General features: G+C 40.8%; 1 protein-coding gene across 1 annotated transcript in view; it reads left to right on the forward strand.

The window, feature by feature from the left end:
• Positions 1 to 15,266, forward strand: part of LOC128643687 (uncharacterized) — a 204,070-nt gene that overhangs the window by 87,954 nt on the left and 100,850 nt on the right. Inside the window, exon 2 of the mRNA XM_053696521.1 lies at positions 14,596 to 14,776. Coding sequence (XP_053552496.1) covers positions 14,596 to 14,776 — 181 coding nt within the window. The remainder of the gene's footprint in view (positions 1 to 14,595; positions 14,777 to 15,266) is intronic.

Genomic DNA, 15,266 nt, shown 5'->3' on the forward strand with positions numbered 1-15,266 from the left:
AGAACAAGAAGCCCACCAAAACAAAATCGGCATGATGGGGCGGACTCCGGTCCGTTGCTGGATCGTATTGGGGGCAGACTATTTCTTTTTGTGGAGGCTTGGCTTGGGGACTTACAAGATCCTTGGGTTCTGGAGGTCATTGCACAAGGTGACAGGATAGGCTTCAAATATCATCCACCCAGGGGCAGATTCCTCTTATCAAACCTGTCTTTAAGACCAGAATAAAGAGAAGCTTTTCTAGGGGGCATGAGGGATCTCTCCTCCCTGGGAGTAATTGTGCCGGTACCTCTAGCAGAGAGAGGTCTGGGGTACTACTCAAACCATTTTGTGGTCTAAAAGAAGGATGGTACGTTTTTCCCGATTCTGGACCTAAAGTGCTTAAACAAGTTCCTGTCGGTCCCATCATTCAAGATGGAGACAATAAGATCCATTCTGCCCTTAGTTCAAGAGGGACAGTTCATGACTAAAATAGACTTGAAGGATGCTTACCTTCATGTGCCAATACACAAGGATCACTTCAAGTTCTTAAGATTTGCGTTCCTGAACCAGCACTTCCAGTTTGTTGCTCTTCCATTTGGTCTAGCTACTTCCCCAAGAGTCTTTACAAAGGTTCTGAGGGCTCTGCTCGCGGTGGTGAGATCCAGAGATATTGCAGTAGCGCCATACTTGGACAACATCCTGGTTCAGGCTCTGTCCTGTCGGCTGGCAGAGGAACATTTAAGAACTCTCCTACTTCTTCTTCGATCTCATGGATGGAAGATAAACTTAGAAAAGAGTTCTCTGGTTCCCAGTAACAGGGTGGAATTACTGGGTAGATAATAGATTCCATATCCATAAGGATATTTCTTACAGACCAGAGACGTTGCAAAATTACTTCTAATTGTCTTGCCCTCCAGACCTCCTTAAGGCCCTCTGTGGCCCGGTGTATGGAGGTAATTTGGCTCATGCTGTCCAGCATAGATATCATCCCATTTGCCAGATTCCATCTCAGATCTCTTCAGCTGTGCATTCTGATACAGTGGAACAGCGACCACTTGGATCTGTCTCAACAGATTTCTTTGGACAATTGGTCGAGAGCATCGCTCTCTTGGTGGCTCTGTCCCAAGGGACATCCTTCTTGAGACCATCCTGGGAGATTGTGACTACGGACGTAAGTCTATCAGGATTGGGAGCGGTTTGGGGTGCCAGGAAGGGACAGGGCATGTGAAGTCGCAAGGAATCTCTCCTCCCGATCAATATTTTGGAACTTTAAGCAATCTTCAATGCTCTGAAGGCTTGGCCTCTTCTGGGTTTGTCCCAGTTTATCAGATCCCAATCAGACAACATAACCTTGGTGGCTTACATCAACCATCAGGGGGGGAACGAGAAGCTCCCTAACAATGAGGGAAGTATCTTGGATTCTGGAATGGGTGGAGGCCCACAACTGCTCGCTGTCAGTGATCCACATTCCGGGTGTGGACAACTGGGAAGCGGATTTCCTCAGCAGACAATCCTTTCATCCAGGGGTATGGTCTCTCCATCCCAAGGTGTTTGCAGAGATTTGCAACAGATGGGGGACCCCGGAGATAGATCTCATGGTGCCCCGGCTCAATTCCAAACTACCCAGATACGGGTCGCTTGCCAGGGATCCTCAGGCCTAGCTAATAGATACATTAGCAGTACCTTGGAGGTTCAATCTAGTTTAACTTTTTCCACCGTTACCACTTCTCCCTCGGGTAGTGGCCTGCATCAAGCAGGAGCAAGCTTCGGCAATACTAATTTCTCCATCGTGGCCGCGAAGGATGTTGTTCGCGGACCTGGTGGGGATGTCGCAGGGATCTGCTGGAATCGGATCCTTTTGTAAATCAGAATTTCTGAGGCTGACTGCGTGGAGATTGAACGCTTAGTTCTAGCCAAGAGAGGTTTTTCTGAGAGAGTGATTGATACTCTCATTCAAGCTAGAAAGCCGGTCACCCACTGCATCTATCATAAGGTGTGGAGGACCTACTTACGCTGGTGTGAAGAGCGTGGATTCCCATGGCATAAAGTCAAGGTGTCCAGGATTCTTTCCTTTCTCCAGGATGGTCTGGATAAGGGCCTTGCCGCTAGTTCCTTAAAGGGACAGATTTAGGCTCTATCTGTGTTATTGCACAAGAGGCTCGCTGATATTCCTGATGTTTAGTCTTTGTTCAGGCTCTGTCTAGAATCAGGCCTGTGTTTAGACCTACTGATCCTCCTTGGAGCTTAAATCTTGTTCTTAAAGTTTTGCAGAGGGCTCAGTTTGAGCCCATGCATTCGGTTAACATTAAATTCTGTCTTGGAAGGTTCTTTTTCTACTGGCTATTGCTTTGGCACGCAGAGTCTCTGAGATGGCAGCCTTGCAATGTGAACCTCCTTACCTAGTTTTTCATGCTGATAAACTGTTCTTCGTACATCAATCAGGAGATTGTGGTTCCTTCCTTGTGCCCTAACCCTTCTTCAAAGGAATGATTACTTCATAATTTGGATGTGGTTCGGGCTTTGAAATACTATCTTCAAGCTGTGAAGGATTTTAGACAGGCTTCGTCATTGTTTGTTGTCTATTCTGAGAAGCGTAGAGGGCAAGAAGGCCTCTTTCACTTTCTTATCTTTTTGGTTGAGGAGCATTATTCGCTTAGCATATTAAACTGTGGGACTTAAGCCTCCTCAGAGGATTACCGCTCATTCAACTAGAGCTGTGTCTTCATCTTGGGTGTCTATGGAGCAGATTTGTAGGGCGGCTACCTGGTCCTCCTTACATACCTTTTCAAAGTTTTACAAATTTTACGTTTTTGCTTGGGCTGAAGCAGCTTTTGGGAGAAAGGTTTTGCAGGCTGTGGTGCCCTCAGAATAGGGCCTGCCTCTCTTTTACCCTCCCACTTTCATTCAGTGTCCTCTAGAGCTTGGGTATATGTTTCCCACAAGTAATGAATGAAGCCGTGGACTTTCCTCATATTAAGAAGGAAAACATAAATTATAGAATCTGTGAAGAAATTACAAAGAGAGAGAGCGCCTAAGGCGCCCTATCTCTTTGTGATTTCTTCACAGATTCCAGTTTTTCCATCTATCTTCATGTGAGGAGCTGCCAACCACATAGGAGGACATACCTCGATAGACCACATTTATAGATGTTCATTTTTGGAACTCTCTGAACATTGGACTTTCTTTTAGTTGACCCTCACATTTGAATTCAGCTAAGTTCTTTAATGTAGTTCAATATAGTGTAATATATGACTACTGTATGGTTATTGTATATTATAAGTTAATGTACTATATTGTTTCACACATTAGCTGCTGATTGATGATCTGCATATTGGTCTATTAATTAGTTGCAAAATTGTGAATCTGGATTATTATTAGGAACCTGGTATATTAACAATTCTACCTATTGGTATTGTTTATTTTTGTATCATACTGATTTGTATCATGCTGATTTGTATCATGCTGATTTGTATCATGCTGATTTGTATCATACTGATTTGTATCATACTGATTTGTATCATACTGATTTGTATCATGCTGATTTGTACCATACTGATTTGTACCATACTGATTTGTACCATACTGATTTGTACCATACTGATTTGTACCATACTGATTTGTATCATACTGATTTGTATCATACTGATTTTTACTTAATTTTCCCTCTGCTTGCAAGTAGCATCCAAACTACTTCTATTACACTAGTCTTCAGCGTCCCCTAGGGTTGTACACTTAGGTGTAATCAACAGCTTTTGAAACATAAATTATGCTTACCAGATAATTTCATTTCCTTCTGTATGAGGAGAGTCCACGGCCCCCGCATGTTTTTCTCCGTTGGACGAACCAAAATTTTTGTTTTTCTTCTGGCACCTTTTATACCCTAATATTTCTCCTACTGTTCCTTGTTCCCTTGGCAGAATGACTGGGGGATGAGGGGAGTGGGGGAGGTATTTACGCCTTTGGCTGGGGTGTTTTTGCCTCCTCCTGGTGGCCAAGTTCTGTATTCCCACAAGTAATAAATTAAGCCGTGGACTCTCCTCATACAGAAGGAAAGGAAATTATCTGGTAAGCATAATTTATGCTTTTGATGTCATATTATCCTCAGTGTTATCTGTCACCCCCTATGTATTCCTAGACCCTCTGTATTAGAGACATGACCATGTGTGTATATGATGTTACTGGTACTTACTGAGAGACGTGACCATGTGTGTATATGATGTTACTGGTACTTACTGAGAGACGTGACCGTGTGTGTATATGATCTTACTGGTACTTACTGAGAGACGTGACCATGTGTGTATATGATGTTACTGGTACTTACTGAGAGATGTGACCATGTGTGTATATGATGTTACTGGTACTTACTGAGAGACGTGACCATGTGTATATATGATCTTACTGGTACTTACTGAGAGACGTGACCATGTGTGTATATGATCTTACTGGTACTTACTGAGAGACATGACCATGTGTGTATATGATCTTACTGGTACTTACTGAGAGACGTGACCATGTGTGTATATGATGTTACTGGTACTTACTGAGAGACGTGACCATGTGTGTATATGATGTTACTGGTACTTACTTAGAGACGTGACCATGTGTGTATATGATGTTACTGGTACTTACTGAGAGACGTGACCATGTGTGTATATGATGTTACTGGTACTTACTGAGAGACATGACCATGTGTGTATATGATGTTACTGGTACTTACTGAGAGACATGACCATGTGTGTATATGATGTTACTGGTACTTACTGAGAGACGTGACCGTGTGTGTATATGATGTTACTGGTACTTACTGAGAGACATGACCATGTGTGTATATGATGTTACTGGTACTTACTGAGTGACTGTGTGTGTATATGATGTTACTGGTACTTACTGAGAGACATGACCATGTGTGTATATGATGTTACTGGTACTTACTGAGAGACATGACCGTGTGTGTATATAATGTTACTAGTACTTACTGAGAGACATGACCATGTGTGTATATGATGTTACTGGTACTTACTGAGAGACATGACCATGTGTGTATATGATGTTACTGGTACTTACTGAGAGACGTGACTGTGTGTGTATATGATGTTACTGGTACTTACTGAGAGACGTGACCATGTGTGTATATGATGTTACTGGTACTTACTGAGAGACGTGACGGTGTGTGTATATGATGTTACTGGTACTTACTGAGAGACGTGACCATGTGTGTATATGATGTTACTGGTACTTACTGAGAGACGTGACCATGTGTGTATATGATGTTACTGGTACTTACTGAGAGACATGACCATGTGTGTATGATGTTACTGGTACTTACTGAGAGACGTGACAGTGTGTGTATATGATGTTACTGTTACTTACTGAGAGACATGACCATGTGTGTATATGATGTTACTGGTACTTAATGAGAGACGTGACCATGTGTGTATATGATGTTACTGGTACTTACTGAGAGACGTGACCATGTGTGTATATGATGTTACTGTTACTTACTGAGAGACGTAACCATGTGTGTATATGATGTTACTGGTACTTACTGAGAGACGTGACCATGTGTGTATATGATGTTACTGTTACTTACTGAGAGACGTAACCATGTGTGTATATGATGTTACTGGTACTTACTTAGAGAAGTAACCATGTGTATATATGATGTTACTGGTACTCAGAGACATGACCATGTGTGTATGTGATGTTACTGGTACATACTGAGAGACGTGACCATGTATGTACATGATATTACTGGTACTTACTGAGAGACGTAACCATGTATGTATATGATGTTACTGGTACTTACTGAGAGACGTAACCATGTATGTACATGATATTACCGGTACTTACTGAGAGACGTAACCATGTATGTATATGATGTTACTGGTACTTACTGAGAGACGTGACCATGTGTGTTTATGATTTTACTGGTACTTACTGAGAGACATGACCATGTGTATATATGATGTTACTGGTACTTACTGAGAGACGTGACCGTGTGTGTATATGATGTTACTGGTACTTACTGAGAGACGTGACCATGTGTGTATGTGATGTTACTGGTACTTACTGAGAGACATGACCATGTGTATATATAATGTTACTGGTACTTACTGAGAGACGTAACCATGTGTGTATATGATGTTACTGGTACTTACTGAGAGACGTGACAGTGTGCATATGATGTTACTGTTACTTACTGAGAGACGTGACCATGTGTGTATATGATGTTACTGGTACTTACTGAGAGACGTGACCATGTGTGTATGTGATGTTACTGTTACTTACTGAGAGACATGACCATGTGTGTATATGATGTTACTGGTACTTACTGAGAGACGTGACCATGTGTGTATATGATGTTACTGGTACTTACTGAGAGACGTGACCGTGTGTGTATATAATGTTACTGGTACTTACTGAGAGACGTGACCGTGTGTGTATGTGATGTTACTGGTACTTACTGAGAGACGTAACCATGTGTGTATATGATGTTACTGGTACTTACTGAGAGACATAACCATGTGTGTATATGATGTTACTGGTACTTACTGAGAGACATGACCATGTGTGTATATGATGTTACTGGTACTTACTGAGGGACGTGACCGTGTGTATATATGATGTTACTGGTACTTACTGAGAGACATGACCATGTGTATATATGATGTTACTGGTACTTACTGAGAGACGTGACCGTGTGTGTATATGATGTTACTGGTACTTACTGAGAGACGTGACCATGTGTGTATATGATGTTACTGGTACTTACTGAGAGACGTGACCATGTGTGTATATGATGTTACTGTTACTTACTGAGAGACGTGACCATGTGTGTATATGATGTTACTGGTACTTACTGAGAGACGTGACCATGTGTGTATGTGATGTTACTGTTACTTACTGAGAGATGTGACCGTGTGTGTATATGATGTTACTGGTACTTACTGAGAGACGTGACCATGTGTGTATATAATGTTACTGGTACTTACTGAGAGACGTGACCGTGTGTGTATATAATGTTACTGGTACTTACTGAGAGACGTGACCGTGTGTGTATATGATGTTACTGGTACTTACTGAGAGATGTGTCCATGTGTATATATAATGTTACTGGTACTTACTGAGAGACGTGACCATGTGTGTATATAATGTTACTGGTACTTACTGAGAGACGTGACCATGTGTATATATGATGTTACTGGTACTTACTGAGAGACGTGACCATGTGTGTATGTGATGTTACTGTTACTTACTGAGAGACGTGACCGTGTGTGTATATGATGTTACTGGTACTTACTGAGAGACGTGACCATGTGTGTATATGATGTTACTGGTACTTACTAAGAGACGTGACCGTGTGTGTATATGATGTTACTGGTACTTACTGAGAGACATGACCGTGTGTGTATATGATGTTACTGTTACTTACTGAGAGACGTTACCATGTGTGTATATGATGTTACTGGTACTTACTGAGAGACGTGACAGTGTGTATATAATGTTACTGGTACTTACTGAGAGACGTGACCGTGTGTGTATATGATGTTACTGGTACTTACTGAGAGACGTGACCATGTGTGTATATGATGTTACTGGTACTTACTGAAAAACATGACCATATGTGTATATGATTTAACTGGTACTTACTGAGAGACATGACCATGTGTGTATATGATGCTACTGGTACTTACTGAGAGACGTGACCATGTGTGTATATGATGTTACTGGTACTTACTGAGAGACGTGACCATGTGAATATATGATGTTACTGGTACTTAATGAGTGACTGTGTGTGTATATGATGTTACTGGTACTTACTGAGAGACGTGACCATGTGTGTATGTGATGTTACTGGTACTTACTGAGAGACATGACCATGTGTATATATAATGTTACTGGTACTTACTGAGAGACGTGACCATGTGTATATATAATGTTACTGGTACTTACTGAGAGACGTGACCATGTGTGTGTATATAATGTTACTGGTACTTACTGAGAGACATGACCATGTGTGTATATGTGGTTACTGGTACTTACTGAGAGACGTGACCATGTGTGTATATGATGTTACTGGTACTTACTGAAAGACGTGACCGTGTGTGTATATGATGTTACTGGTACTTACTGAGAGACATGACCATGTGTGTATGATGTTACTGGTACTTACTGAGAGACGTGACCATGTGTGTATGTGATGTTACTGGTACTTACTGAGAGACGTGACCATGTGTGTATATGATGTTACTGGTACTTACTGAGAGACATGACCATGTGTGTATGATGTTACTGGTACTTACTGAGAGACGTGACCATGTGTGTATGTGATGTTACTGGTACTTACTGAGAGACGTGACCATGTGTGTATATGATGTTACTGGTACTTACTGAGAGACGTGACCATGTGTGTATGTGATGTTACTGGTACTTACTGAGAGACGTGACCATGTGTGTATATGATGTTACTGGTACTTACTGAGAGACGTGACCATGTGTGTATGTGATGTTACTGGTACTTACTGAGAGACGTGACCATGTGTGTATATGATGTTACTGGTACTTACTGAGAGACGTGACCATGTGTATATATGTGGTTACTGGTACTTACTGAGAGACATGACCATGTGTGTGTATATAATGTTACTGGTACTTACTGAGAGACATGACCATGTGTGTATATAATGTTACTGGTACTTACTGAGAGACATGACCATGTGTATATATAATGTTACTGGTACTTACTGAGAGACGTGACCATGTGTATATATAATGTTACTGGTACTTACTGAGAGATGTGACCATGTGTGTGTATATGATGTTACTGGTACTTACTGAGAGACATGACCGTGTGTGTATATAATGTTACTGGTACTTACTGAGAGACATGACCATGTGTATATATAATGTTACTGGTACTTACTGAGAGACGTGACCATGTGTGTATATGATGTTACTGGTACTTACTGAGAGACGTGACCATGTGTGTGTATATGATGTTACTGGTACTTACTGAGAGACGTGACCATGTGTGTGTATATAATGTTACTGGTACTTACTGAGAGACATGACCATGTGTGTATATGTGGTTACTGGTACTTACTGAGAGACGTGACCATGTGTGTATATGATGTTACTGGTACTTACTGAGAGACGTGACCGTGTGTGTATATGATGTTACTGGTACTTACTGAGAGACGTGACCGTGTGTGTATATAATGTTACTGGTACTTACTGAGAGACGTGACCATGTGTGTATATGATGTTACTGGTACTTACTGAGAGACGTGACCATGTGTGTATATGATGTTACTGGTACTTACTGAGAGACATGACCGTGTGTGTATATGATGTTACTGGTACTTACTGAGAGACGTGACCGTGTGTGTATATGATGTTACTGGTACTTACTGAGAGATGTGTCCATGTGTATATATAATGTTACTGGTACTTACTGAGAGACGTGACCATGTGTGTATATAATGTTACTGGTACTTACTGAGAGACGTGACCATGTGTATATATGATGTTACTGGTACTTACTGAGAGACGTGACCATGTGTGTATGTGATGTTACTGTTACTTACTGAGAGACGTGACCGTGTGTGTATATGATGTTACTGGTACTTACTGAGAGACGTGACCATGTGTGTATATGATGTTACTGGTACTTACTGAGAGACGTGACCGTGTGTGTATATGATGTTACTGGTACTTACTGAGAGACGTGACCATGTGTGTATATGATGTTACTGGTACTTACTGAGAGACGTGACAGTGTGTATATAATGTTACTGGTACTTACTGAGAGACGTGACCATGTGTGTATATGATGTTACTGGTACTTACTGAAAAACATGACCATATGTGTATATGATTTAACTGGTACTTACTGAGAGACATGACCATGTGTGTATATGATGCTACTGGTACTTACTGAGAGACGTGACCATGTGTGTATATGATGTTACTGGTACTTACTGAGAGACGTGACCATGTGAATATATGATGTTACTGGTACTTAATGAGTGACTGTGTGTGTATATGATGTTACTGGTACTTACTGAGAGACGTGACCATGTGTGTATGTGATGTTACTGGTACTTACTGAGAGACATGACCATGTGTATATATAATGTTACTGGTACTTACTGAGAGACGTGACCATGTGTATATATAATGTTACTGGTACTTACTGAGAGACGTGACCATGTGTGTGTATATAATGTTACTGGTACTTACTGAGAGACATGACCATGTGTGTATATGTGGTTACTGGTACTTACTGAGAGACGTGACCATGTGTGTATATGATGTTACTGGTACTTACTGAAAGACGTGACCGTGTGTGTATATGATGTTACTGGTACTTACTGAGAGACATGACCATGTGTGTATGATGTTACTGGTACTTACTGAGAGACGTGACCATGTGTGTATGTGATGTTACTGGTACTTACTGAGAGACGTGACCATGTGTGTATATGATGTTACTGGTACTTACTGAGAGACATGACCGTGTGTGTATATGATGTTACTGGTACTTACTGAGAGACATGACCATGTGTGTATATAATGTTACTGGTACTTACTGAGAGACATGACCATGTGTATATATAATGTTACTGGTACTTACTGAGAGACGTGACCATGTGTATATATAATGTTACTGGTACTTACTGAGAGATGTGACCATGTGTGTGTATATGATGTTACTGGTACTTACTGAGAGACATGACCGTGTGTGTATATAATGTTACTGGTACTTACTGAGAGACATGACCATGTGTATATATAATGTTACTGGTACTTACTGAGAGACATGACCGTGTGTGTATATGATGTTACTGGTACTTACTGAGAGACGTGACCGTGTGTGTATATGATGTTACTGGTACTTACTGAGAGATGTGTCCATGTGTATATATAATGTTACTGGTACTTACTGAGAGACGTGACCATGTGTGTATATAATGTTACTGGTACTTACTGAGAGACGTGACCATGTGTATATATGATGTTACTGGTACTTACTGAGAGACGTGACCATGTGTGTATGTGATGTTACTGTTACTTACTGAGAGACGTGACCGTGTGTGTATATGATGTTACTGGTACTTACTGAGAGACGTGACCATGTGTGTATATGATGTTACTGGTACTTACTGAGAGACGTGACCGTGTGTGTATATGATGTTACTGGTACTTACTGAGAGACGTGACCATGTGTGTATATGATGTTACTGGTACTTACTGAGAGACGTGACAGTGTGTATATAATGTTACTGGTACTTACTGAGAGACGTGACCATGTGTGTATATGATGTTACTGGTACTTACTGAAAAACATGACCATATGTGTATATGATTTAACTGGTACTTACTGAGAGACATGACCATGTGTGTATATGATGCTACTGGTACTTACTGAGAGACGTGACCATGTGTGTATATGATGTTACTGGTACTTACTGAGAGACGTGACCATGTGAATATATGATGTTACTGGTACTTAATGAGTGACTGTGTGTGTATATGATGTTACTGGTACTTACTGAGAGACGTGACCATGTGTGTATGTGATGTTACTGGTACTTACTGAGAGACATGACCATGTGTATATATAATGTTACTGGTACTTACTGAGAGACGTGACCATGTGTATATATAATGTTACTGGTACTTACTGAGAGACGTGACCATGTGTGTGTATATAATGTTACTGGTACTTACTGAGAGACATGACCATGTGTGTATATGTGGTTACTGGTACTTACTGAGAGACGTGACCATGTGTGTATATGATGTTACTGGTACTTACTGAAAGACGTGACCGTGTGTGTATATGATGTTACTGGTACTTACTGAGAGACATGACCATGTGTGTATGATGTTACTGGTACTTACTGAGAGACGTGACCATGTGTGTATGTGATGTTACTGGTACTTACTGAGAGACGTGACCATGTGTGTATATGATGTTACTGGTACTTACTGAGAGACATGACCGTGTGTGTATATGATGTTACTGGTACTTACTGAGAGACATGACCATGTGTGTATATAATGTTACTGGTACTTACTGAGAGACATGACCATGTGTATATATAATGTTACTGGTACTTACTGAGAGACGTGACCATGTGTATATATAATGTTACTGGTACTTACTGAGAGATGTGACCATGTGTGTGTATATGATGTTACTGGTACTTACTGAGAGACATGACCATGTGTGTATATGATGTTACTGGTACTTACTGAGAGACGTGACCATGTGTGTGTATATGATGTTACTGGTACTTACTGAGAGACGTGACCATGTGTGTGTATATAATGTTACTGGTACTTACTGAGAGACATGACCATGTGTGTATATGTGGTTACTGGTACTTACTGAGAGACGTGACCATGTGTGTATATGATGTTACTGGTACTTACTGAGAGACGTGACCGTGTGTGTATATGATGTTACTGGTACTTACTGAGAGACGTGACCGTGTGTGTATATGATGTTACTGGTACTTACTGAGAGACGTGACCATGTGTGTATATGATGTTACTGGTACTTACTGAGAGACATGACCATGTGTGTGTATATGATGTTACTGGTACTTACTGAGAGACATGACCATGTGTGTATGATGTTACTGGTACTTACTGAGAGACGTGACCATGTGTGTGTATATGATGTTACTGGTACTTACTGAGAGACGTGACCATGTGTGTATATGATGTTACTGGTACTTACTGAGAGACGTGACCATGTGTGTATATGATGTTACTGGTACTTACTGAGAGACGTGACCATGTGTGTATATGATGTTACTGGTACTTACTGAGAGACGTCACCATGTGTGTATATGATGTTACTGGTACTTACTGAGAGACGTGACCATGTGTATATATAATGTTACTGGTACTTACTGAGAGACGTGACCGTGTGTGTATATGATGTTACTAGTACTTACTGAGAGACGTGACCATGTGTGTGTATATAATGTTACTAGTACTTACTGAGAGACGTGACCATGTGTGTATATAATGTTACTAGTACTTACTGAGAGACGTGACCATGTGTATATATGATGTTACTGGTACTTACTGAGAGACGTGACCGTGTGTGTATATGATGTTACTGGTACTTACTGAGAGACGTGACCATGTGTGTATATAATGTTACTAGTACTTACTGAGAGACGTGACCATGTGTATATATGATGTTACTGGTACTTACTGAGAGACGTGACCGTGTGTGTATATGATGTTACTGGTACTTACTGAGAGACGTGACCGTGTGTATATATGATGTTACTGGTACTTACTGAGAGACGTGACCGTGTGTGTATATAATGTTACTAGTACTTACTGAGAGACGTGACCATGTGTGTATATGATGTTACTGGTACTTACTGAGAGACGTGACCGTGTGTGTATATAATGTTACTAGTACTTACTGAGAGACGTGACCATGTGTGTATATGATGTTACTGGTACTTACTGAGAGACGTGACCGTGTGTGTATATAATGTTACTAGTACTTACTGAGAGACGTGACCATGTGTGTATATGATGTTACTGGTACTTACTGAGAGACGTGACCGTGTGTGTATATAATGTTACTGGTACTTACTGAGAGACGTGACCATGTGTGTATATGATCTTACTGGTACTTACTGAGAGACATGACCATGTGTGTATATGATGTTACTGGTACTTACTGAGAGACGTGACCATGTGTGTATATGATGTTACTGGTACTTACTGAGAGACGTGACCATGTGTGTATATGATGTTACTGGTACTTACTGAGAGACGTGACCATGTGTGTATATGATGTTACTGGTACTTACTGAGAGACGTGACCATGTGTGTATATGATGTTACTGGTACTTACTGAGAGACGTGACCATGTGTATATGATGTTACTGGTACTTACTGAGAGACGTGACCATGTGTATATGATGTTACTGGTACTTACTGAGAGACGTGACCATGTGTATATATAATGTTACTGGTACTTACTGAGAGACGTGACCATGTGTGTATATGATGTTACTGGTACTTACTGAGTGACTGTGTGTGTATATGATGTTACTGGTACTTACTGAGAGACGTGACCATGTGTATATATGATGTTACTGGTACTTACTGAGAGACGTGACCAAGTGTGTATATGATGTTACTGGTACTTACTGAGAGACGTGACCATGTGTGTATATGATGTTACTGGTACTTACTGAGAGACGTGACCGTGTGTGTATATGATGTTACTGTTACTTACTGAGAGACGTGACCATGTGTGTATATGATGTTACTGGTACTTAATGAGAGACGTAACCATGTGTGTATATGATGTTACTGGTACTTACTGAGAGACATGACCATGTGTATATATGATGTTACTGGTACTTACTGAGAGACGTGACTGTGAGTGTATATGATGTTACTGGTACTTACTGAGAGACGTGACCATGTGTGTATATGATGTTACTGGTACTTAATGAGAGACGTAACCATGTGTGTATATGATGTTACTGTTACTTACTGAGAGACATGACCGTGTGTGTATATGATGTTACTGGTCACTTACTAACGTGTGGTCCTTATTCACAGAATTCCTCAGTTGACTTCTGCCATTGACCTTGTGAGTGAGATTAATCTACAGCTGAGTGAGCGTAAGAACACGGCAGTTAGTGAGATCTGCGCTGCCTTTGAGGAGCTGGAGAAAGCACTGCAGCTCAGGAAGAGCGCTCTGCTGCAGGATCTGGAGGCAGTGTGTGTGAGCAAGCAGAAGGTATGTACGTAGGTAATACCCCTTTATACTGGTTACTAGCGGCTCACCGGTTAGTGACTATTTACATTGTGCACTGCGTTATGTCTGATGGTTTTATGGCCACAAATAGTGCAATGCACCATTCTCTGCCTCAAGTATCTCTGTAAAATAACGGAACCTGAGCTACTAGGAACTTGCTACAAGAACCCAAACATTAGTGACCTGCATTTAAATAATTCCAAGAAAATAGTACAGACTCAACATACCATTTGTATAAGGAATGTAACAAAGCATGCAAAAAAGTAATCAAATTAGCCAAAATTGAAAATGAAATATTAATTGCAAAGGATTCTAAGTCAAACCCTTTAAGCACATAAATAGCAAAAATTCTAGGAAAAACAATATAGGTACATTAAAATGCATGGAGGGTAGCAGGATTAACAGTGACAGGGGGAAGACTGAGGTACTAAATCAGTTCTTTTCTTTAGTATACCCAAGAGAGGAACCAATG

Source organism: Bombina bombina, unplaced genomic scaffold (genome assembly GCF_027579735.1).
Source record: "Bombina bombina isolate aBomBom1 unplaced genomic scaffold, aBomBom1.pri scaffold_696, whole genome shotgun sequence".
Lineage (NCBI taxonomy): Eukaryota > Metazoa > Chordata > Amphibia > Anura > Bombinatoridae > Bombina > Bombina bombina.